The sequence below is a fragment of the Ambystoma mexicanum genome, chromosome 5q (genome assembly GCF_040938575.1).
Source record: "Ambystoma mexicanum isolate Mex_15411 chromosome 5q, UKY_AmexF1_1, whole genome shotgun sequence".
In the NCBI taxonomy this organism is placed as follows: domain Eukaryota; kingdom Metazoa; phylum Chordata; class Amphibia; order Caudata; family Ambystomatidae; genus Ambystoma; species Ambystoma mexicanum.
Genome location: NC_090933.1, coordinates 112,808,580 through 112,833,459, shown reverse-complemented (window position 1 = coordinate 112,833,459; position 24,880 = coordinate 112,808,580). Strand labels below are relative to the sequence as shown.

The window sequence follows — 24,880 nt, the reverse complement described above, 5'->3', positions numbered from 1 at the left end:
GATAATTCTACTTGTTTCGGGATTGGCCCTTCATCAGGAACACACACACCACTGTATATCTTGTAATACCTCTTTAATCCAGGTGCAGTACACATGTTCAAATTCCTCAACTGGATAAAACCAAGAACTAACATCTCTCAATCCCTTGTTAACAGGACGGATAAGCATGCAGGGAAACCAAAATCACAGCCACTTCGACTACACTTCTTGACAGCAGTTACAGAATCAAACTATTGCTACCGCCACCTCATGGTCTCTAGGCCTTCAAAGATTATTTACAATTTAATTACAACAGAGGGCGGCCAACACACATCGTTTTTGTTGATCATCATGCTACAATTTAGAAAGCATGTGCCAACTTTAATTCTTAATACATCAGTCTGGAGATTGTTGCTAAACTGTGGCCACTAAATCTTATCTTAAAAGAGATCTGCATTTTTTGTAATGATACAGTTTCAAGGTTTAGCTTTGTTATCCACATAATTTACTGTGCTCTCATAATTTGTGGTCTAAAATGATTGAGGTTTGATATCCATTTATTGCTAATGATGTCAGATCAGATGTCACCAGAATACATGCATGTACTCTGGCGATATCCAAACATGGAACCAGAAGATGGAACTAAGCAGTTTGGCATGGGTACCGCCCCCCTACTCCTAATATCAAGTGCCTAATGAAGCATTAATATCTCAACAGACTTTCAATATAGCAATTAAAAGATCAAAATAAGAATCAACGCCGGATGATCTCTTGCCTGTGGCTCCAAGCTGGTCAATTGAGTGCCACTTTCCTAAAATAAGGTAGCAATAAACGGATATCAAATTTGAATCGTTTTAGACCTCAAATTATGAGAACACAATACATGACATGGATAACAGAGCTAAACCTTGAAACTGTATTAGTACGAAAACCGCAGATATCTTTTAAACTAAGATTTAGTCGCCACAAAATAATCGCCAAGATTGATGTATCAAGAATTAAGATGACGCATGCCTTCGAAATTAGAAGATGATAAACACACGGTTTCAGGCCCTGGGGAAGCTCAATCTATGTGTGCTGAATGTAATCCTAATGCATGTATCTTTCCTGCATCGTTCTAATAAACCATTTTGAGCTTGTCCCATGAATAGCGTTTTCATCCTCTGATCGCATATCAACCAAAAACCTAAATGAAACTTTAGCGCTGCATGTGACAAATTAACTGTTTGCTCATCCCCCATCCACTTGCGGCCAGGTCTTGTTCTTTTTCGTTTGGTACTTGAAACACAGCAGGTGACTCAGTACTCGTTCCAAAACGAGAGGTCAGCTGCCTTTATTGATGGCGATATCATGACCCCATCATGGTTTCCCTCTCCCGAACCACGCAGCTCAGTTGATAGCCGTTTGTACGATGAAAATAGGAGGTCATACCTTGAGCTTTTGAAACTCACCTACATACCTCCATGCTTGGAATTTAAGCACACGCCCTTTCAGGAAGCCATTTTGCAAATTATATCAACTCGCTCAAGTTTTGGAAACACTGTACTTTACAGCCATGGTCTGGACACCATGGGTCAGTGCCCAATACGTCAGCATCCAGACAGGACAGACCTTTGTGCCATGAAACACCTGTAGTGGCGACTTTGCCGTTTAGGAGTGCTTTCTATCCGAACATAACAGAGTCCTTGTATGAAATTAAAAGTGGCGGGGGGGGCAGGGCGTGGGGGGGGTTTCATGGGAAGAGCACAAATAAGCCAGTACTTTTGTATTTTAATTTAACACTGAATGAATTTCCCCCATTCCAAGGCAACATCATCTGGTTTTTCTCACCAGAAAAAAAGCTGACACAGAAGGCAATAAAAAAACGAATTCGCGTTCACGACCTCTATTAAACTCAGGAGCAATCGCACTATGAACTAGTAGGTGGCAACACGACACTCTGCGGCCCAGGAGCAAACGCCACCCGAGGAAGCGGAAACCTGAACAGGGGAGTCAAAACCCAATCATAGCGCAATCAGTGAGACCCAAGCAAGATGCAGGCCTGCATCCCCCATTTACATGCAATCGGAGGCCTATGGTGGCGTATTTATTCCTAGGTAAGGGTTACATGTTTAGGTAAATCCCTACTGCAGAACCCGACTGATACCATAGCTCACGAATACCCATTCCCTTGAAAAAATAAATAAACAATTTCGCTGGCCCGCCTTCTTGTCCATTATTCGGCAGGCAAATTATCAATGTCTTAGCATGTACTATTATATGGCATAGACTGCATGTCTCATGATCTTAGAAAATCCTGTGACTTTATGCGATTTCCATCATGTCACACTGTGAGAGTATTATAATGGTGATCACATAATGATCCTATGCAAAATTCGCTAGCCATGGGTCTGATCAATTTTGGAGCACTCTATACAGCGCAGAGTCCTATGTTATTACGGCGTCTGCTTCCACAATTGTCTGAAGATAAATTATATGTACACATTTAAGTGAATGGTGTTTACTAATTTCAAAAATAAATGTTTAAATGTTGCGATTTATCGGATAATATGCCTGGTCAGTGTGTGCGCATGAGCAGTGAGGTAGTGTGTAATCTAGAAAGCCCCCTGGGTTCCGTGAATGTCCGTTGGACGGGAGGATGGGAGCTCAAACCAGAAGGATGCGTTTAACGCGATCTCCTGCTCTTCCGTCCAACTATATCTTGCAGCAATAAAGAAAGTGTGCCATACTTACATACCTGGCTCCAGACTGGTTCCTGTGTGATTAATGCCTTACCTGGGGTCCTTGTACTTCACCAAGTATTCACAGAACGCAAGTGCAAAGTGCCTACAAATAAATGGCCCAACGGTTATCCCGTAAACTGGATTCTACAGCCAGGTTCCCCTCATCGTGGCTTCCAAGGCGATGCTGGAAGCTGAGAGCTGAAGATTTACAAACAAAAAAAGGTAACAGGCAACTCTAGATGTTGTCAAATTTCCTGGTCATGGCCCCTATCTAATGTAAAATACTTCAGGGCTTAAGAGTTGCAGAGATATTTCTGCAGTGAGGCAGCACGGGCCTTAAAAAAAAACAATAGCCCACAAACGTAGATGTTGCTAAAGGTGTCCTGACAAGGACCGAGTTTGGAGGATGGAACCTTCCTGTGGGTCTAAGCCTAGGCAAGCGGTGCAGCCCTCACAAAACCACAAAGAGGGAGCCATTTTCCCGTCAACCACTGCTGTTGACGCCCACACCGCAACGCATGTGGGAAAAGCGCTCTGAGGGACCAAGTGCTCCAGGGACTTGGCACTGATCATCACATGCAATGGCCAAAGACACCGTTATTGCAGGCACGTGCACCGGCTCCCACGGGCACCCGACATGCGCATAGGCAGCATTTGAGATGGGCAGAAAAGCAAGTGATGCACTAGTTGTCGCAGTTGCTAACTAAGCAAAGGGGCGGCCATGATGACACAGTAAGGATCTGCCTCCAAGGTATTGCCCTAGGCAGAGCCAAGGGCTGCGAGTTGGGGAAGGGCCATTATCGCCAAGTAATGTTGACTCCCAGGGTATAGAAGGCGATTACCACATGGCGATGAGAAACGAACAAGAAAAGTGAATGACTTCAGACTGCTGCTCAAGTCAGAATGACTGGCAAGAGGTCTACATTAGAGATCACAGACCGAATTCCGTGCTTTTGGATTGGCTGAAAGGCGTTCCTAAACGGAATCCATGTGCCAATGGATATTAGCTGCCCGATCAGCCATCCCAGCAAATTGGAGTGCGTGGAACACGGGTATTTGCCAACAGAACGCTTGTGTTTCATGGCCGGGAGTGTGTTTGAGTGCATCCCTGCTCTGCTGCATTCCACTGCTCCTTCCTCATCTTTATTCCCTGCCCTTCCCGCTTAGCTGCTCCATAGGCCCACTGCGACCGCGCCAGCCATCCTTTTCCCACAGCATCCACCTTACATTCTGGGCCACCGCGGCTAGGGACAATGGACGGGTCCCCAAGGGCTCCCTCATTTCCCTTTTGGTGGCCATGTTGTTTTGGGCATAATCCGTTTGAACGCGTCCTTTCATAAAGATGGTTTCACTACTCTCGCCATTAGCCAGCGCTAATGGAAAGAATGGCTGCTGCAGTAGACCGTAGTGCTGGGTATCCGCCCCCACCCTCAGTAATCTTTCTCGCTTTGCTCGGGCCTTAACCTGGGAGTGGTAGCCAGTTCCCAGGCAGCATGGCTGGCCTAGACAACCTTGATCTCCATTTTAGCACGCTGGAAGGAATCACGACGATACAGCATCCAATCAGGATACAAGAAATGCAGGCATCATCTTCCGACGCAACTTCACGTTCCTAGAGTCCTCTTGCGGCTACATTGAGATCTACCATCTTGCGTGCCCCCTCCCCGCCACTTCATTCCCTGTGTCATGACTCCCTCTATCAATATAAATATTTAAAAAGTCCACATTTTCGGGGGGCGCAGTAATCACATAGATCCAATATATCCTTGTGCGAGTGTTTGGGTTTAATGCCTAGGCTTGGAATATGACGACATCCACAGAGAGGACCCTCGCGGAGTGCAGTAAAAGCTTATCACGTTACACCCTTTCCTGCTTCCTGAAACTCTGCTCACCAGCCACATTTCCAGATTGTTTGTCGCCTTTAGATGCACAGTAATGCTAGAGCGATAGGAGGCCACTTCTTCTGCAGTAATCAAAAACTCTCGGTTTCAAGCTCATCGTGTGAGGCTAGTATATATTGGGGGACTTTGGTGTCCAAATAACAGTTTCCATTGGCTCCAGGGGTGTTGCTAGGTCTGTAAACGATCTGGGGCTACGCTAAGGTTGGTACTGTCAGGACTCTGGGCTAGCTAGCCTTTTTGGTTGTAGCCCCTGAGCTTCTATCCGGGGGCAACAAACAAAAGACGTGGGGCTATAGCCCCCTCAGCACCCCCCCTAGCAACGCCTCTGATTGGCTCATCAAGTATGTAACTTTGCTAAAAGGCCTCTATTGGGCAACAGTGCACTGTAGCAGAACTAAACGAGCAGGCCATGTCCCAAGGGGTATACAGTGATTATAACGAAATACAAATAACGAAAAACTTGAATAACGAAACAAATTAGAATTTTGAGTTAAAAGTATATGTGGGATTGGGGTAACAAAGCTAGGGAAGCAGGTGACTTGACATTTCTTCGTTATTTTTAATTCACAAAAAAAAAACGTTTTCATTATTAATGCATTCATTATAAAAACATGGAACCGTCCCAAAGAAGCTCGGATAGTATCATGTCACTAGATGCCTCTAGAAAAATAGCAACAGATTTTGGGATACAAGTGTAATTTGGAAGCATATTAAAAAGTCAGAAAATGTGTAAAGATTTTAATAAAAGCAGTCGTAGTCTGTCTAAAGTTGCCCTTTTCAACTTCTAGTGTGCTTTCGCTGGACAATGCTGGAATTGGCTAAAGAACAGGTGGATTTTGAAACTCCACCAAGGGAGCGGCTATCCAGGAATATTGGGTGTAATGATCTGCGCCGACGAAAATGGAGAACGACTGCATTTCATGTAGTATCGAGAAAAAAGGATGTTGGAAGCGGTTTGTCTTTTTGGCTGCAAGTTGCAATCCTGCCCGATCTCAAGAGTCTTCATGGTCTCACTGGAGATTAAACAGATTACATGCCTGCTTAGGAAACTAACCCCAGTCACAGAGGCTCTAGTCTCAACAGCTGCCCGATGAAACAATTGACCCTGGAGTCTGGGAGCGACAGGTTCTGCTCAGTGCTCCTGCCATGTAAGATGCATGTTCCTCATATGCTTCACTGAAAGGATCCAGGGATGCTAAGTTTCCAAAGCACTTTCCACCTCTATTGTAGGTCGACGGATTCAAATGCTGACGCAAGATCAATTGAGGAAATGTACAAAGTCTCTTTTCGCGAACTCGTGAGATGTGTTTACAGTAAGGTCGAACAGTATACCCTGCGCCATGGTCCGAGATCCTTCGCGGAAACTAGCGTGCACGCTGGAATACAAACATTATCCCTATCTCAGATCAGCAATCGATTATGGGGCCCCGATCCCAAAAGTCTTCACAGCAGAATCGATTCATGGCATGAGACAGTAGGCAGAGGGCCTTTCGTAGGTCCCTTTTTGAATATCGGGGTTATAATGGCGGAGTCCCACGAAGAAGGGAATTTTCCCGGTTACTGAATGTCATTTTTTCACTGGTATCAGCTAGCATAGAATGTTGTTGCATTTAATGGCAGTCTTTTTTGGGTTTGATCCTTCACTCTTTCCCTGTAAACGCAGGGCTTGCCGTGAAGATGGGATAAGCAGGAGGTAAAAGCAGCTCCTGGGTATCCAGCAGTGAGCAGGAGCTACCAGGGGTCTTGCTAGGTCTGGAAAAGACCCGGGGCTACTCTCATGTCAGAACTGTCGGGACTGGGGGCTGGATAGCCTTTTGGATGTAGCTCCTGAGTTTCTATCCGGGGCTACAACCAAAAGACCAGGGGCTATAACCCCCTTAGCCTCCCCCCCTCTAGCAAAGCCTCTGGGAGCTACCACTGGGGAACGAGGAACTATCACACAACATCAAGCAAATCTAACTACCACATGGAAACCTATCATTTTGGACAATAATTATTACCCCTTATGCTTTAAATGTTGTATAAATGGGGCCTAATGTTTATTTCTAGATTGCCCCAAATGCACAACGTTAAATTCACATAGGGGTGTTAGTTCAGCATCAGTTAGCATGGGGAGCCAAACTAGTTCCTGCAGCGGATGGTGCCAAGCTAACCAAGCACTTCTAGGTTACAAGCAGGAGCTAAATAGCTCCCAGCACGCCCCTTAATTTCGATGCAGCACTATGCCAGAGTTTGCAAGGGAAACCTCTTTAAAACACAGAAGACTTCCTGTCATATCAGTACATTAATAGGGCACTTCAGGCCCCTTATATCTGACAGGATGATATGACATGAGCGCACTCATGCATGTGATTAACATTTTTTCAAGTTTTATTTTTCACCATGTCACGTTTCCTTCTGTTGCCGGGCCTTGTCAAGTTGCTTGAGCTCAAATAGTGACCCAGCAAGATCAGGTTTGCTCCGATGATACAGTCTCGACAAAGTTCAACTGTTTAACAAAATGCCATTCAGTCTGGCCTAGAACATTCCGTCCTGATCATCATCGCTTATCCTGGTGACCCGATACTGGACCCGATGTGCCATTCCTGCTCTGCCAACATCCGAGTCAATGCTGGATTTCCTTTAGACCTTCATGTTTAGACTCGTAAACATTGTTACCCAATTCAACATCTTCCACTCATGGGAGAGGGCCTTATATCCAGACAAAGTGGCAATGCATTCACCGACTCTATGTGATTACGGGTCTGTGTCATTTTATCGACACCAGTTTTGACGACGGGAGTTTTTCTGAAAAAAACTTTTGCATTTTAAAAAAATTATGTTGGGGGGTGGTTCTCCCCCCAAACCCACTGTCATTTACCTGTTTTTTTTTTTATTCCACACCAAACATTTATATGGACTTTCCCACCACCCAAAAGAAATGTCAGGGGTTTTTTTCGGCAACTATTCTGCAGAAAAACACCAGTCGTAAAAACAGGTGTCGATGAAAGGACGTTGTACCGTGATTACAGAGAACACATAACAGAGAATGCTTTTTCAGCAAAAACAATAACTGTGAAAAAAATGTTGATTTTTGGGGAGGGGAAGTGGCGTGGTCCCTTCCCACCAAACCCCTGTTTTCCTATGTGCTTAAACTAACCCCATATCTATTTTTAAAAATATCTCTGTTTTTATTTCTCTGTTACAGCATTTTCTGTAATTGTATTCTCCATGATCACTGGATACCGCATTCACCAGCCTCAGCGTCTGCAAACTTGGCCGTATCAGTCAGTCGTCCCGATGCACCAGTGAAAGATTTCTGTGGGTACCCAATAACATCCCGACTCCCTTCCACTGGAATTCATACCTGCAGGGTAACAACATAGCTTTAAGTGTCGATGCCAACTTACCTTCCTCTGCTGAATCCAGAAAACAGTACAATTTGCGCCCCCCGGTTCTCCCTCATCCCTCCAGCAGAGCCTTCATAAACATGCACAGGACCGTGCAAGAGTAGCGGAAGACCACTACCTCATTATCCTACTTCTATGTACACAGAGGCATTGATTGGGTGGCGGGCTAATGGGGCTATAGCCCCGGCTCCTTTGTCTATAGCCCTGGATAGAAGCTCAGGTGCAACAACCGAAAGTCCCGACATTAGCAGCCCCGGATCTTTTCCAGACCTAGCAACACCCCTGTCTGTACATAATTATTCAAATTAGTCAAAGGTGTCTGGGTTTTCCTTCACACTCCAAAAGGATGTACGCAAGGTCCGATTGGATATAGCAGTAGAAGTGGGTCACCCGCATCTTAAGTTCTGTCCAAATCCAGTGGAACGAATTCATCACATCCTTTCTTCTAAAAAGGAAGGCATTTGGGAGCCCTTTGCATGTTAGCAATCGCGTGGTCTGCTTTCTCTTACTGCTGTCCATCTCTACCTTCTCGGGGATTCCTCCAAACTATTGGACAGTCCACAAAGTTGATGGTTGTCGGCAGGGAAGCTGTTAGGAGGGCTTGAAAGGAAACGGACACCCATTCTTTCTTGGTGTTTTTGCACCGCCTTTGCAAGAAATTAAAACGGCAATTTCACAAACCACATAAAATAGGTTTATTTGGGGTATTAGCACTAGTCATCACTCTTCATTTAAGAGCGATTTCTGGGTCCTTCTTTTAACCCGATTGTTTAATATGGATCTGCTCATCTCCACGGGGCTCCCATATGCTCGACGTTCTTAATGGAATAACTACAAACTAATTTGAATTGTTCGCAAAAACAAAAAAAGGGCAGCTTTACCGTTACATGGAACCACACGTAATCTGTTCTGTACACTTGACGTTGCCTAGTTCGGGGGAGCCTAAGAGCCATCCTCAGCTATCGTTCGACTTTGCTTGGTCATTTCGACTCTTGTCAATTATTTTCAAATCTACCGACCAGTGTATGGCGAAAAAAAAAAATCAAGGCACATGCCATTTTTACCGGCCAACCAAACTGTTCTCATAAGCTTCACCAGGCATTTATATGATCATCGGTTGTAGGTCAAAGGGTTGAAAACAAAAGGCTCGAATGCCTTTTTTTCGACATCAAAAGGACATTTTTTTTTTTTTTAATGGTGGGGTTCCCCCCACCATCCCCCGTTTTCTTTTAATAAAAAACTTCTTATGCACACTAAACTTAAAAAATAAATAAATAAAAAAAACATTCGATTCTTTTTTTCCCGGTCCTTTTGGATCCGAAAAAAAAAGACATTCGATCCTTTTGATTCGATCCTTTGACCAGACACCATGGAACTTAACTGAAATGTGCGCGTGCCGTTGTTTTCGTACTTTACAACTTGGTGGGGAAGTAATTACATATTTATGTATGTTGGGGGTTGGGAATGGTGGAGGTAGGGGTGTAAGGGTTTGAGGGGAGCCCCTGAAAAAGGAAATAGCAAAAACAATTAAAATAAATAAATAAATAAAAACACACACACACCACCAATTTCTTTTTTCGAAAGTAAAGTACAATGAAGTATTCTACTTCGGCAAAACACTGCAGAACCGAAACGTGTACTTGTGCGTGAAAGATGGAAGACTTGTAAAAACATGAACCTTAAAACCTCAGCATGCACACATTACAAGCTGAAGCCTAATCCCACAAAGATATACCGGCCACCATGGTAAGACCCATTTTCTGAGTTTCCTGGCTCTCCAGGTCTTTTGGACTACAACTTCCATCAGTCCCACCCAATGGTGAAGGGCCGGGGGGAATAGTTCAAGGGCAACACACTCGCCTTGGAAGCAAGACGATGTGGAGCAACACAGGTTGGATCCCCGGGTCCGTGCTTAGAAACCTCTGGGTAATAAGCGTGTTATAAATAACCAATTACAATTACAATTTAGAGGGTGGAAAAGGCGCTTTATAAAAAACAATTACAATTACAATTTAGAGGGTGGAAAAGGCGCTTTATAAAAACCAATTACAATTACAATTTAGAGGGTGGAAATCCCACGTTAACAGGCACATATTTTACAGAAGGTGGTTTACATCCATCAAAAGGGATTTCTGGAGGCATGTATTCAAGCTTCAAAATCATCTGGCTGATGCAGCTGAGCTTTGGTTCCCTTCGGATATCCTTCGAATAACTGTGGTAAAGCGGATTACGCAGCCCAGGCGCACCTCTCAATGGAGGATGTGGGAGGGAGTAGGGTGAAAGAAACAGAGTAACACTAAAACAGAGTAACACTATTGTTTAGAAGGACTGTGTACACAAAGATATAGTGACACAATATTTTCCCAGGTTACAATAAATAGTGAAATTTAACTTCACGAGTACGTTGCAGCTAAGTATATTACTTTTAACAAAATCTCTGGTGAGGAGTAATTGTGTTGCAGTTCCCTGTGGTGCCTCTAGGCAACCCTCAATTTTCAGACCAAACTGATCAGTGGCAGCTGCGTGCGCTTGCCATTGTGCCCAATGTTAAAGATAGGTGCGCTTTCCTGGGGGCCCACGAAAGAAATGCGACAAGCAGTCGGAATGTTGGCCCCTGGTAGGTACCAGGAAGAGCACTGGCACGCGACACTTCAGTGCACACAGGAGGAGGTCCTGAATTGGTTGTGCAAGAGGAGGACAGCGTGTATTACCAAAATTCGTAACTTGAGGCAAGTAATTCTATCACCACACAAAATAAGTTGCCCGGCCCTCCTTGAAGACAGACTTCAGCGAAAACATCTCAGCAATGGATCTGTTGCCACAGGCTATGACGGCATGCGAGTGCTTGAAGTGGAATGCCGGTGCACTCATGATGAGCTGGTTGGAAACAAGGCCGGACATCCAAAAGAAAGGAAAGACCATCATTTGCATCTCTTTAGCAACTCTCTGGGGAAATTGCAGTGGCCCAATTACTGTTTGTCATCACCCCACACAAAGAAATCCTGTTGTGAAATTCTATGCTCCGCATTAAACGACAGCCATAAGTAGATCTGTGGGTTGCAAACACTCAGTGTGGTTTACAAATGATATATAATTTAGATGGAAGAACTTCCTCCTAACGCAACACCAAAACAGCCGCGCGGCAGGTTATACCGCAAGAGTAATATACAAAGTTTTAGCCCCTTGATTAACTTTACATAGGAAAAGTAAGCAATGGCACATACTTAGATATGATCTAAATCCTTGGGCACGTTTCTTTATTCCGGATGAGGAAATGGAAGATGGCAACCAGAGACGAAAACGTGTTAAGACACTTCCCTCCGATTGCATGGTCCAACTTTATGGAACTACATTCTCAGCCAGGCTCCTCGCACTGAAGATTTGCAGTTGATGGTAGAGGCTACTCCCGGCTGCTACGAGCCAAGTCGCAGCAAGCTGGTGCTGAGAGAATTGATGGTCCTGTAACCAGCGTGTAAAGAGAAGTGGTTACTAGGGAGGGAGTCATTTTGGAATGCCGATTAAATTCGTGGGTTTGCAGGCCGAGGTTTTGGGAACGTGCCAATGGCACTCTCTGGAAGCGCCTGCATTCTACAAAAGTTATTCGAGACAATGGCAGCGTTATGGTTTTAATTGATGAGAACTAAACTGTTTTCTTTGGGGGTGGGGGGGTGCAGAGGCACGCTCTATCCAAATGCCCACAAACCCGGGGTTTCAGCTCCTTACCCACTAGGTCTTAACAAATTCAGCCTAAATGTTCCTTTGCTATTAGCTGGACGCAGGAGGAAACCTCCAGAGAAGCGGAGTTAAGGAAGAGTGTAACATCGCAAGTCAACACTGTACAACACAGAAAATAACCTTCCAGCCAAAAGACAAATCTAGAAATTACTTTCTTTATTGATCAGCCCACTAACAATTTCACCCCTCTGCATACACCTCTCAAACTCCAACCAAACACAACCACAACCCTAAAGCACAACAAACCGCACAAAACGTCACTACACTGCAACAACAAAACAAACCACACAGCTTCACACAACAGCACACAACGGCTACCGACCGGAAAGCACCCCCAAGCTCAGCAAACGGTGTTCACCGAACTGAAGCTGCCAACATCACATCACTGCTCTCTTGCACTTATCCCACTCGTTACCACTAACTTCACCCCCACCCCCTTCTCCTTCTCCTTTCAGATCCGCCAGAGCGCCAGGGGACCACTCCGGTGGTGATAGTGTACGGTACAAAAAGCCATTAACATTTAACATCAAAATAAAATACTGATTCAAACACAGATGCAACCGCGTGAACAGCCAATAGACATCAACGGGGGAAAGAATTAAAATGGGAGAAGGGGTCAAATACATCAAAGAAATAAAAAGTCGCTTCTGTGTGAAACTGCAGATCAACAAAAACAGTCTAGTCGGAGCAAAGAGTCTTTGCAACTGCAAGAATTTCCAAACTGAACAATAGGGAAATAATTGCGTTGCCGATCCTGACAGAAAAAGGTCAAGAAGCATCGCATGTTAAAGTAAAAATCCTTGGATGACATTACAAGGAAATTTGCTCTCTCCCATGGGGGAGCTTAATAAACTTCTGTCATGACCATTATGCATAACCTAGAAGTTAACAAGTGCGTGACATGGAAACTGTCATGGAGACACACACAAAAAGTCCAAACGAGGCTGGTTCTGGCCTAGCGCTACTTAGTTTTAGAAGAATTAGACTAACTGGGATGGCTTGGTCAGCTCATAGGCTTCCAGTGCCTCGCCATCCATTCTTGGGCACCTCTTGTAAAACGCACCATCAATCCAAGTGTGAGAAATGAGCATTGGAACCAGCAACAATAACATCTTGGTTACGCCGCGTAATACTGCCGCGATGCGCGGTTGACAGCAAAGTGGCAGTGAACAAAAGCGCAATAAGGACCATGAGGATCAACGGTAGCAGACGATTCCATGATGAGCCAGATGAGTAGACCAGAATCGCTGGGCCTTCAGGTGTCGGCAAGCCAACTATTGGCGTCAGAAGTCAACATTTGACAACCCTGAGGAGAAAAATAGCATTCAGGGAGCCGGAGGACCAAGCCATTATACCTCAAAGGGCTGCTAAAGGAAACAGAGGTAGACTCAAAGAGAAACGTGTTTTGGATGGGGAGGGTCAGGTAGTGGATGGGAAAGCCCACAGAAGCTGGCATAGCAATCGGGATCAATGGGTGGGGAAACAACCAAACAACGCCCATAGGCTGTGTGTCTCTCCTCACATCTCCTCTCTATTTTCTCCTCACTTCCCATTATAACGTTTGGCTTATAGGCAACACTTTCAGTGCCACCCAATAGCCAAAACTAAAAATGGAAGATGCCAGAGGTGAGAACACGACAACCGGGGAATCCAGGATAGGGCAAATAGTGATGCACTGCAAATCACTCCACCCTATCGGTTTTTGATATACCACAGGTCTAGATCCAATAAGGTGTGAGGGAATTTACAGAGGACATTCATAGTAGCATCCCACACACAAGGTCCTGTAGAGCAAACAGAACGCTCAGCGGACAACGGACTACAGTAACCAGAATGCACTTGTGCAATGAAGAAGGGGGGGGGGGGGCAGGGACGACGCTTATTTGTGTAGGATTGGCTCCTTTTCAGGATGATATAAACAATAGATTGGAAGCTGCCTTGCAGGGGTTGCGATTCGTTCAAGCGTTTCCGTCGCTTTTGGGGTTTATCATGGAAGGGTGGGGGGGGGGGCATTTAGGACGGGAAACAGCTTGGCAGCCTGCTGCCCACTTGGTTGCATTTCCAGTTCATGCATTACCAATATAAGGCACAGCACGATAGTCTCATCTGGCCAGGAGCACACATCTATGGTCAAGTGCCAAACCTTAGATTACAATATTCGCATGAAATACATTCTGAAGAGTAAATCTTTACAAGACCTTACAGCTTCAAAGTGGACAGGCGGGTATTATGAAATCACCCAGTCAGTGGGATATGTACAAAAGACATTGGTAAATAACAAACCAACAGTGCATAGGGCTCTTCAGCTGTATTTTCTCACAGTGCATGGGAAGCTTCGGTTGCATTTTCCCACAGTGCATGGGGAGCTTGGGCTGTATTTTCTCACAGTGCATAGGGAGCTTGGGCTGTATTTTCTTACAGTGCATAGGGAGCTTGGGCTGTATTTTCTCACAGTGCATGGGGAGCTGCGGCTGTATTTTCTCACAGTGCATAGGGAGCTGCGGCTGTATTTTCTCACAGTGCATGGGGAGCTTGGGCTGTATTTTCTCATAGTGCATAGGGCGCTTCGGCTGTATTTTCTCACAGTGCATAGGGAGCTTGGGCTGTATTTTCTCACAGTGCATGGGGAGCTTCGGTTGTATTTTCACACAGTGCATGGGGAGCTTGGGCTGTATTTTCTCACAGTGCATGGGGAGCTTGGGCTGTATTTTCTCACAGTGCATAGGGAGCTTGGGCTGTATTTTCTCACCGTGCATGGGGAGCTGCGGCTGTATTTTCTCACAGTGCATAGGGAGCTGCGGCTGTATTTTCTCACAGTGCATGGGGAGCTGCGGCTGTATTTTCTTACAGTGCATAGGGAGCTGCGGCTGTATTTTCTCACAGTGCATGGGGAGCTGCGGCTGTATTTTCTCACAGTGCATAGGGAGCTTGGGCTGTATTTTCTCACAGTGCATGGGGAGCTTGGGCTGTATTTTCTCACAGTGCATAGGGAGCTTGGGCTGTATTTTCTCACAGTGCATAGGGAGCTTGGGCTGTATTTTCCTACAGTGCATGGGGAGCTTGGGCTGTATTTTCTCACAGTGCATAGGGAGCTGCGGCTGTATTTTCTCACAGTGCATGGGGAGCTGCGGCTGTATTTTCTTACAGTGCATAGGGAGCTGCGGCTGTATTTTCTCACAGTGCATGGGGAGCTGCGGCTGTATTTTCTTACAGTGCATAGGGAGCTTGGGCTGTATTTTCTCACAGTGCATAGGGATCTTAGGCTGTATTTTCTCGCTGTGGATGGGCCAGTGTTCATATACTTTAAAAGCCTATTTTCAAAAAAAGCAGCACCCTCTGTCACCTTGTACTGAAATGAAGGCTAGCATACCATGACATTGAACAAACTCTTAATAATAACCTGGCATCAAGGTGCCAGGCCTTTTTTTCCATTTGACCACTCCATCCCTTAACTTATGTTACCAAACATTCAGCTTTATATACGCGGCATCTCCAACTATGCCAGTCTTGGGCAGTTCCACAATTAACATTCTAGAATAGGATTTGGTGAACTAAGTATCGTAATTGCCAGGCAAATTAGACACCAACCTTCCAGGAGGCCCAGGCGGCACACTCGGGTGCCCCTCGCTCATCCAACGTCATCACTGTGTGGTAACTGGCAATTCTCCAAGTCTGCCCTGGAAACAGAGCCCAATTATTACAAGACTTTAGGACAGATCGGACTCTTGCCTTTAACAGACCCACGGCCCACCTAAAAGGACTACAACCAAAAAAGTGATGGGTAGAACGTTTCGAAGAAATCAGAACCACTGGCTGTGCTCGGGGCAACCTTCCACACCACCGTTTTTTAGCCCGTCTGCGTCATTGCAAATGGGGGTGCAGCCGTATGCAAATCAGTCAGGTACTACCACCAATGGGAGCAGCCCTGCCTGAACTGCTAGGCCAGGTCTCCTCTGCGCGGAAACACAAGCAACCGCAGACATGTGTCGCCCGCCTAAAAGGACTGGCAGGCACCAAGCCTAGGCATTCTTCCGGCGCTGCATCGGCCCTCTCCTGTGTTTGCAGCATATATTTTCCACTCCCTTACCTTCCCCTCACGCATTGCGTCTTTCCAGCAGACTAGGCCCTGGATGCCCCTGGCTGGGCACAGCGCGCCACTCCAAGGGCAACCCTAGGTTCTCCCCTATGGCGGTGATTTGGTGCAGTATAAAAGCCTAGTAACATAGCATAACACAAAATCCAAATAACGGTGTGGTGGTTTAATGCACTGAAAGGTGACCAACGCAAACTGAAAAAAGTCAGAGTCCGCATACGTGTCAACCCCCTGGCTTTTCCCCCCAGACTCATTGGTTTGGAGTGCGGCCTTCACCAGACTTCTCTCTCAACATAGAATGGAAAAGCGGTCATCCGAGCAGAGTAGCTTTACCTCGTACTGTTTCGTGCCCACCATTCCAGAAACGGGCACTCTTCGCATTGGCCATCAGCGGCACATGACGCAGATGGGGCACCTGGTTCGCCAGATGTTTTCCCTACCGCCCCCACTTGGCCTGGCTAACACACGCCATCATGGGCGTAATTTAAGGGGGCGGTGGGCAGGGGTGTTTGTCCTCCCAACTTTCATGGCACACCATTTTGTCCCCATTCATTTGGCTGGAGCACCTTTTCTTCAGATGTCATGTCCCCCCCAACATTTTCAGCAAAGTTACTGTACTGCACGCCTCGGTGAGGGACTATGGGAGTCCGACTCCAAAACATATGCAGTGCCACGGGTTGCAGACCCGCGATCCACACAGCAACACACGGCTCCAGTGCCGAATATCAATACATGGCGCGCCCACACACATTAGATGGACTCTCCGGTGTCATAATCTCGTGTTCATCTATACCACCTGTAGCATAATGCGATGATATAAAGGCCTATTTTACCAACCAATTGGCATGAACATTAAAGTAATAGGAGTCAAGACATATTCATTTAAATAGCGCAGTGGCTGCAGGATCGCATCTTTTTTCAATCTTCAAAACAGGCTCACCCTTTAAACCCCATCCCCCCACCTCCCCTCTTTCCTATACTCATCCTCTGTGAGAGCAACCATTCATGGCCCTTTTTTTTTTTTTTCGCTGCACATTTAGCCGACAATGTTTTGCAGAAAAATAAAAATATGAGGCGGTGGCATATAAGGGGTAGGGTGTGGTGATGTATAGTGAATAATAGAGGAGGCTTTTTGGGGGGAGCCCCCCAAAATTAAATTTACAAAATTAAAATATTTTTTTAAAAACGAGGTTTTCTTTCGGCAAAACATGTTCGGCAAAAAGTGCTGTGGAGAAAAAAATAAGGACAATGAATGAACATAGAATCAATTTAAGAATGCCCACCAACCAGCTCCAGAAACGTTCCTCGATACCAGCAAGGTTTTAACAGTTGGCACAGATTAATCTGTGGAAACAGCCAGGACTCACAGCCTAGCTAGCCCACAGTGAACTGCCTCGAAATCTTTTTCAAACTCACAACAGAAACCAAGAGCTGCGTCATAGCTAGCAATAACCTGCTGGCTGCACAGCACTGAGCCATCCTGTGCCCACTATAGGTGCCCTGGCACTGAATACTGCAGCGTGGCAAGACATATTTCGACACAGTGATTTCCCAACCCCCTTCCCCGGGTCAAATGGAGTGAAGATGCACCAATTACAGGAGGAAAAAAAAGGGTTTAATATAAAGACAAATCAGTGAACTTGCAGATATCAGCACAGCGCATAAACCATTCAAACACAATCTCCTTCCTCTAGGTGTAGCATCAGTGCTTTAAGTGGGCCGGGGCCCAAAAAGTGCGGCTGAGCCAGTGCTCTGCCGGGGCTCCCCATCCCACCACGGCCGCAACCACGACAGGAGGTGAGCCCGCCACCATGATTGAAATGGGCAGCTGTGACTGACAGAAGTGCCAGTCACCCACAGCGTCGGCCAAACTGTTTGAGCGACGCTGTGACTGGCTGGCACTTCTGTCAGTCACAGATGCCTGCAGGAAACACTGTGGCATCTCCAAACTAACTTCCTCTCCCGACCCCTCAAAAGGGGTCGGGAGAGGAAGTTACAGTCCTTATGATGCCTGTTCAAGGAGCAAAATGAAAAGTGGTGAAAAGAAGCGATGCAAAGAGGGGGGACAACAGAGAGAGGGAGATAAAAGAGGAAAGGAAAGTGGGAAGGAGAGAAAAGAGCTGATTGATGAAAAAGAGAGATAAGTAGGGAAAAGCTGTGGTAGCGGTGTTTGCGGGTGTCTCCGATAAACAATGCATAAATAAAAAACCTGGTTGTGCGCTGAGCGGGGTGCCTCACAAGGCCTCACCTGCATACACGACCCAGTTTAATTTATGCAGTGTGTGCCGGGTGGACAGGCGGATTTATCTATTTAGTTTGTACCAAGCAGACTGTGTTGCAATACGCACTTAGTTATATAGGCCAGACCATTTTGACTTGCTTGTCTTTAGGCCACGCCCATCGTGCAAACCACACCCCTGAATGAGCCCCCCCCACCCCCAATTTCTTAACCCACTTAAAGCATTGTGTAGCATTCAGAAAAGACTGCTCGTTTTCCCAGAAGAGACATGCATTTTGTGTAGAAATGAAAAAAATGAAAATCATTTATAGACGCAAAACCCAAATGGTAACGTTGAAAGAAGATATACTTTAATGTTGACAATAGAAAGCGTTTTCCAAAAGACAGTCTTATATGCCTCTCTCGTTCTGAGGTCACTGCTGCAATTACCTGACTAGACCGAATGACATAGGAACATCCAACCCCCAAAATGTGTTTTTTATATGGGCGGCAACCTGGATGTTGCAAACTCAGCAATAGCCCTTTTCCCTTGCTACATTTACACTACGGGCAACAGCCAATGGAAAAGACGACGTGCCGAGCTAAGCACAAACATCACAGAACCGGAGAAGCGAAACGAGGCTGGCCGGTCCAGTGATCTCGGGAACGGGATTTGGAGCACCGCGGTTTATGGAAACCACGCCCGAGCCATCAGCGCGGCCTGCCCTCCTGGCGCACTCCAAGCTGTTATCAGACACCTGCAGCATCCTGCCCGGAGGCTTAAATATTAACTACGCCACGTAAGAAAAACGAGACGGAAGCGCGGGTCAAGTTTACAGGTTGCCTGGAAGAGGAATGGCAAGACAAGCTGTTCGCTCATTCCTGCCCAGTGCTGGCAGGCACTCGTTGCCACAGACATGCTAGCTGGTGCCCTCGTTTGCCCGGCTCCCAGAGATGTTACTGGGGAAAGGAGTGAGAGTCGAGTCACAAAAAAAAAAAATATACACATCCACTGCCAGGCTCGGACAGGCGTATAGGGCATTGAGGCCGAACTAAAAATGCAAAATGCTGGCGTGGGACAGTTTTTTGGGGTCAAAGTGGGCCACTTTTTTGGCCAAGGTGGGCCAGTTTGATGAGTTACTTCACTATGCCACTAATAATTTTGACCAGTGCTGCTGAAGAAATATTCTTTAAAATGCACAATTTGCACACATTTTATCAAAAAACTCGCCCTTGGCTTCTATTCAAACTGCGTCACAAAAGGAATGAACTGCCATTGGCAACTATGGGCCACTTTTTCTTTGGTGCCCGAGACAATTTTATGGCCCAGTCAGACTCTGTCCAGGGCCTTGTCGATCCTCGTGACCCGAAACTTTCGCAAGCCGAGAGTAACAACTGCTATTTGGCCATGTTTCACATTCCTGCTTTCTTGGGGAGTTCTCATTCAGTGTTGAGATGACACATGTACCGGCGGCGGGCGGGTAGAACAAGAGCCGGTCCAGTATGAGGGGTCAGGAAATGGGTAGGGGGCGCGGGGTTCCTGCACCACCAAATCTGCAAACAGGTACTTCATGTGCATGGAAACTGCCCAAATCATGAGTTTTGGGCAGAGCTACGGGGTTCCCACGCCGCTGCACAACACTCAAAAACGCGATTTTACATTCTGGTGCCGTAGCAGGAGCCGTGACCCAAACTCACTCCACTACCAGGCACTGCAAGATCAAACAGTAAAACCATCAAAGCAATCCCTGGATCAACAGATTAGAGAACGAGAGTCTAACCGCAACAGTGCGCCACCGATTCCCAGCATAGGGAACCAAGGGCAGGAGGAGGAATTGGCTAGAGATTTTTAGGAGGCCCTGAAGTAGCAACGCACGGTGCACTTGGTTAGCTGGGTCTGTGGCTCCGCGGGCTAATGCATCCATTACAGGGGCCTGCGTTTAACCTCATGGCCACAGGTTCAAATCCCAGCAGGTCCACTCAGCCCCTCTTCCTTCTGAGGTCGATAAGATGAGTACCATTAAATTAACAATAAACATCTGCTATCGGGAGGATAGCTCAGGGGGAACATGCTCGCCTTGGAAGCAAGACGACACAGAACACCACAGGTTCGATCCCCGGGTCTGTGCTTAGAAACATCTGGGCTCTGGGTATTAAGTGAGTTATAAATAACCTATCATATCATATCATGCTATCTGTCAATAGAGCCAAGATGAACCCCACCTTGCGGTGTAAGTGCGCTCCACAAATACACCTGTTATGTTACGTTACTGGGACAGCACACTACGCTAGAATGCTGGAGATTAAAAAACTTGAAATTTGGAAAATACCCAACTGTGCTTAAAACACTAAGTGCAAACAATCACTAAATACAGCCCGAGAGACCACAAGCTGGACATGGAGACTGCAAGAGACCTCTCAAACAAAAAGCTCTGCGAGGACACAGGATGTAACTAACGTGACCTAGGAGACGTAAAGACAGAGACACTTTCTCCCGCGCTGTCCTGCCTATAAAAACATTTGGGGACACTTGTTTCCCCACATTTAGTGAGATAGGGCAGTCTTTGCAAGAGCAGCTCTGCATTATCCTTCAACACCGGCCAGAGTTAGCAGAGAGACCTCCTAAATGTGCCTGTGCATGTCACCGAAGAAGCCAGAGTGCAGAAAGCAAGATCGGCCTCATTACGTCAACTTTACCACTACGCCAAATTACGAGTTTGGGCTTGGAGTGGAGGATTTGCCTCCAGGGAAATCCTGGGAGGCACGTTTTCTGACTCACCGCCGAAATATTGGCAGAATCGGTGGAAATTCTGCTAAAAACGCCCCATTGAGTCCAATGGGCTCCAAATAAATGGGGAACTACACAGCCACCATCCCTTATAATCCGGCAGAAATTCCACTGGACCAAGCAGCGGTAACAGTAATTTGTTTTGGGCTGTATTCCGGCGGATTTACTGCCGGGATACCGCCCAACTCGTAATGAGACCCTATGGACTTTCAGAAAAGTAAAGAAATAATTGGCTTAAAACCAAAAATGACCACTCCTGAAAGAACGTAACATTTTATGTACCCCAACTAGTTACTGTGGAAATGTTTGCCTAACTTGTCATGTCACTATGGTACCCTATTGTGTAGTATTGATGGTGGTAGGCGAGGTCAAGACAATGACCCTCATTACGAATGTGACAGAGCGGTAAAAAAGTGGCAGTAACGGAATTAATGACACTCTCACCACTCCATCATGCTACAAGTTTGGCCTTGGAGTGGAGGCTCTACCTCCAGCACCATCCTGGAGGTAAATCCTCCCAACTTTCCACCGAAAAATTTGCAGAATTACCACCGGTGGTAATTTTGCCGAAATCCCCATGGAGTCCTAAAAATTGGCGATTGGCGCTGCCCACTTATAATCCATCTGTAAATCCGATGGACAAAGTGCCGGCAACGGTAATCCAGTTTGGCGGCGTCCCAGCAGATTTACTGCCAGAACACCACCAAACTCGGAATGAGGGCCAACGTGCCACGCACCACCAACTCGAAAACACCTGTCTTACTCCAAGAAAGGGCCTGGAAAGGAGGCTTATTTATAAGGAAGAGGGGGTCAGCAAGCCCCCCTCTAACAAATTACCCGGCTCTACACGCAGGAAGGACTCCACCAGCCAAGCGCCTTTATGTATACCGTGAACCTGGCCACACGCCCATGGCAGTCTTCCACTGGGCCAACCACGTTTAAAAATAATGTTCCCGACACTTTCTTTTTTTATGGAGTTTCCAGCGAATGTTGCCGCAATACTCTGCACTGGAGCAAGAGAACTAAACCCCCGGGGGACGTGGTGCGAGAAGTGCGTGCACACCCCCCCCCCCTTCCCTCGGCTGTCTAGGGGCACACTCTATGTAACATACTCGTGAACATGATGAATTGCCTTTCCAAAGCCCCAATTTGGGACGCACGGGGCCCCATTCAGTATCGTGTGTTACCGAGCAGGGTGTCCGTCTGTCAGCCACCGACACCTTCCTCTTCCCGGCGCGAGCGTCCCACGCCTAAGTGGACCCGGGCTAGTGTGTGTGTCCAAGGGGCACGGCCTGAAAGCAACACGCGCCCCCTGGGGATGCGGTCGTGCTGGTCCTAAACAAGCACAGTTCTCTCAGAAGCGCGCAGGTCTCTCCCCCCAAAGGGTCCCACACTGGCGCGAGATCGAATGGAATAGCGACTAGACTGGCAACGCTGCCTTCGCTGCGCTACAGTGCACTCTGCGTCGCTCCCAATATTTATACTTCTGTCAGGGTAGAGCGCCCGCCACGCTCTTTCACGCTCCTGTAATGCAGAGGGGGCGGGGGCTTTATCAGGGGGGACTCCCTTATCGCCCATCACGATAAAAGTTGCAAAGGAGGTGTTCGGGGCCAGCTCCTAAATCCACACTGACAGATTAGGGCAAAACGTGGGAAAGGGGAGAGACAACAAAGAGCCGGCAGCGACTCGCAGCTCTCCTGGATGGAGGTAGTTTGCTCCCCTTCGCCTCTTTCCTTGGCCGGAGTTGGCAGACCCCTCCTCGGGCTGCTCCACGCTCCCCTGCCCCGGTCCCCGGGGGCTTCTTACCTGTGAAACGAGCGGCACCAGCGTCTGCTCCACGGAGCGCGTCTTGATCTCCAGCCCAGAGTCCATGGTGAAGCCGGAGGAGGACGACGAGGAGACCCCGCTGCTGCTGCACGGGGAGGTGGCCATGCCGCCGCCGCACCTTGCTGCTGCTCCCCTCCACCCACTCGGGTCGCCCTGTCCCCCGCTGCGGCTGCCCCGGGGGGAGTGAGTGAGTGTGGCCCCCTCGCTCCTCTCTCCTTCTCTGGCCGTGAGCGGGGAGCAGCACTTGCGCGGCGCACCTCCAGCGAGCAAGAGCCGAAGCGCCACAGCCGGCCACCGATGTGGGAAGCAGCGCGCCGCCGTGCCGAGCAGCAGTGTGTGTGTGTGTGTGCCCGGCCCCCTCCTCCTCCTCCACGCCAGCGACCTGCCTCCTCCTCCTCCCCGGCACAGTCATGAAGCGGCCCTTCACGACCCCAACTCCTCCGCCCACCGCTGCTTCGGGAAAACTTTCTTCAGACCCTGGCAACCTTCGCCCCCGTAAGCAAACGATTGAAGAACCATCATTTATAAGTCATCCTACCTTTATTCTCCATCGTGTTGTTGTGGTGCCGCTCCATCTTATCCTTATTTTTTTATTTTTTATAAAAGAAGCCTTCCAGGTGCTGCTGTCACATCTCTCTAATGTGGCTAAGCCAGGCAAATAAGCGAAGAACGTTTGCAGGGGAACACACATTAGTGGGGTATCCCCTCCCCCCCTTTTAGGCCGTTGCAGGTAAACATCAGAATACACGCGCCGGCACTGCACATGTTCTGAGTGCTGTACCTGTCCGTGTTTAAAATGCAAGGCAATAACAAGCAGATCTCAAAGAACAACCCGAGAAGGGGGTGCACAGAAAGATCAACCACGCAGGCGCACGGTGCACTTCTCGACCCAACTCGCGTGCCCCTCAACTACCTCCTGCACCCGACAAGTCAAACGCTGGATATCGCCCTATGGGCAGCAATACGCATCCCGCAACACCCACCCACGGAGACTCCAGTTACTTCTGGCTCTACACACATGAACCACGGAACACAACGCCTGTCCTTTCCATCGTTCTCTCCTAACCCACACACCCTTAGTGGGGACAGCCCACAACTGTGGCTCCCGTGGTTGTGGCATCCCACCACTTCGTTCATCATACTGCACCTCCACCCGCCCCACTGAACCGCCCCCCCCCCAAGGACCTCTCGAGGATTTCCCCAAAATAAAAAAGGCAGGACCAGGTTTCAAAGGGGGAAGTCACAAATGCTGCAGCAAGCTTTCTTGCAGCATTAGCATCAAGCCAGGAGTTATCTTGCAGGTGCTCCTTTCTCCACCACACCTCAGGATTATTTTACGCTGGGCGTGGCTTCTTATGCGCCACGCCCCCCTCCCGTCAGTGTCCAGTCAGAGGATCTTGCTGGGTAGACCCCTCCCTCCCTAATCATTTCCTCTCGACCCATGGCCATTTATATACTTAACTTTACTTTTACTTTTTGTTATTTTCTTTTCTTCTATTCATTGTGCCTCACTATAACTCGGCCGGTATGGAAACAACGGTGGCGGTAAACCCGCCGCCACCGTTGTTTCCATGCCGGGCGATCACAACTCCTGCAGGCGGAGGCGTCAAACCCACCAGGTCTGACCTGGCGGGTTTAACACCGCCCGCCTGCAGGCGGACGAGTAAACACCGGCACCATCACGAGATGGTGGCAGTGTTTCCATAATCCCCATCCCCATTGAGTCCTATCCGCCTCTGGAATTCCCGGGACACCGGGGTTGTAATGCCCCGGTAATTCCGGGAGTCATGGAGGCGGAATGGTAATACGAGTCCGGCGGTAACCAGGCGGTTTTACCGCCTGGTGCCCGCCGGACTCATAATGAGGCCCATTAACTTTTTTCTTTCTTTCTATTAATTTGTTCTTCACATTCGATCATTCTATTTCTATTGCTTTGTTTCTTTCTTCACATTCTACCCTTCTTTCCTTATTCTCTTGCATCTCTTTCTATTTCCCCATTTCTTCCTTTCCCCTCTGGGCGCCCCTTCCCCCTGTCTAACCCATCGCCCCTTCCTCCATTGCTGGTCCTTCTTACTCCCCCAGAGCTTCTTACTCCCCGGTTCTGTCCATTTCTGCTTCTTAGGTTTTCTTACTCAGTTCTTCATATTCCCCAAGTTGCCTAACCATGCCCTCCCCCAAGTTCTTCCTATGCCCCACCTCTTAGTTCCCCAAATGCTTTGCCTTCCCC

At 47.6% G+C, this 24,880-nt stretch overlaps 1 protein-coding gene across 1 annotated transcript in view; it reads right to left on the bottom strand.

Annotated features, from left to right (window-relative positions):
* Positions 1-22,987, bottom strand: part of CTNNAL1 (catenin alpha like 1) — a 989,054-nt gene extending 966,067 nt beyond the window's left edge. Inside the window, exon 1 of the mRNA XM_069620628.1 lies at positions 22,633-22,987. Coding sequence (XP_069476729.1) covers positions 22,633-22,758 — 126 coding nt within the window. The 5' untranslated portion in view covers positions 22,759-22,987. The remainder of the gene's footprint in view (positions 1-22,632) is intronic.
* Between the last annotated feature and the right edge of the window lie 1,893 nt (positions 22,988-24,880).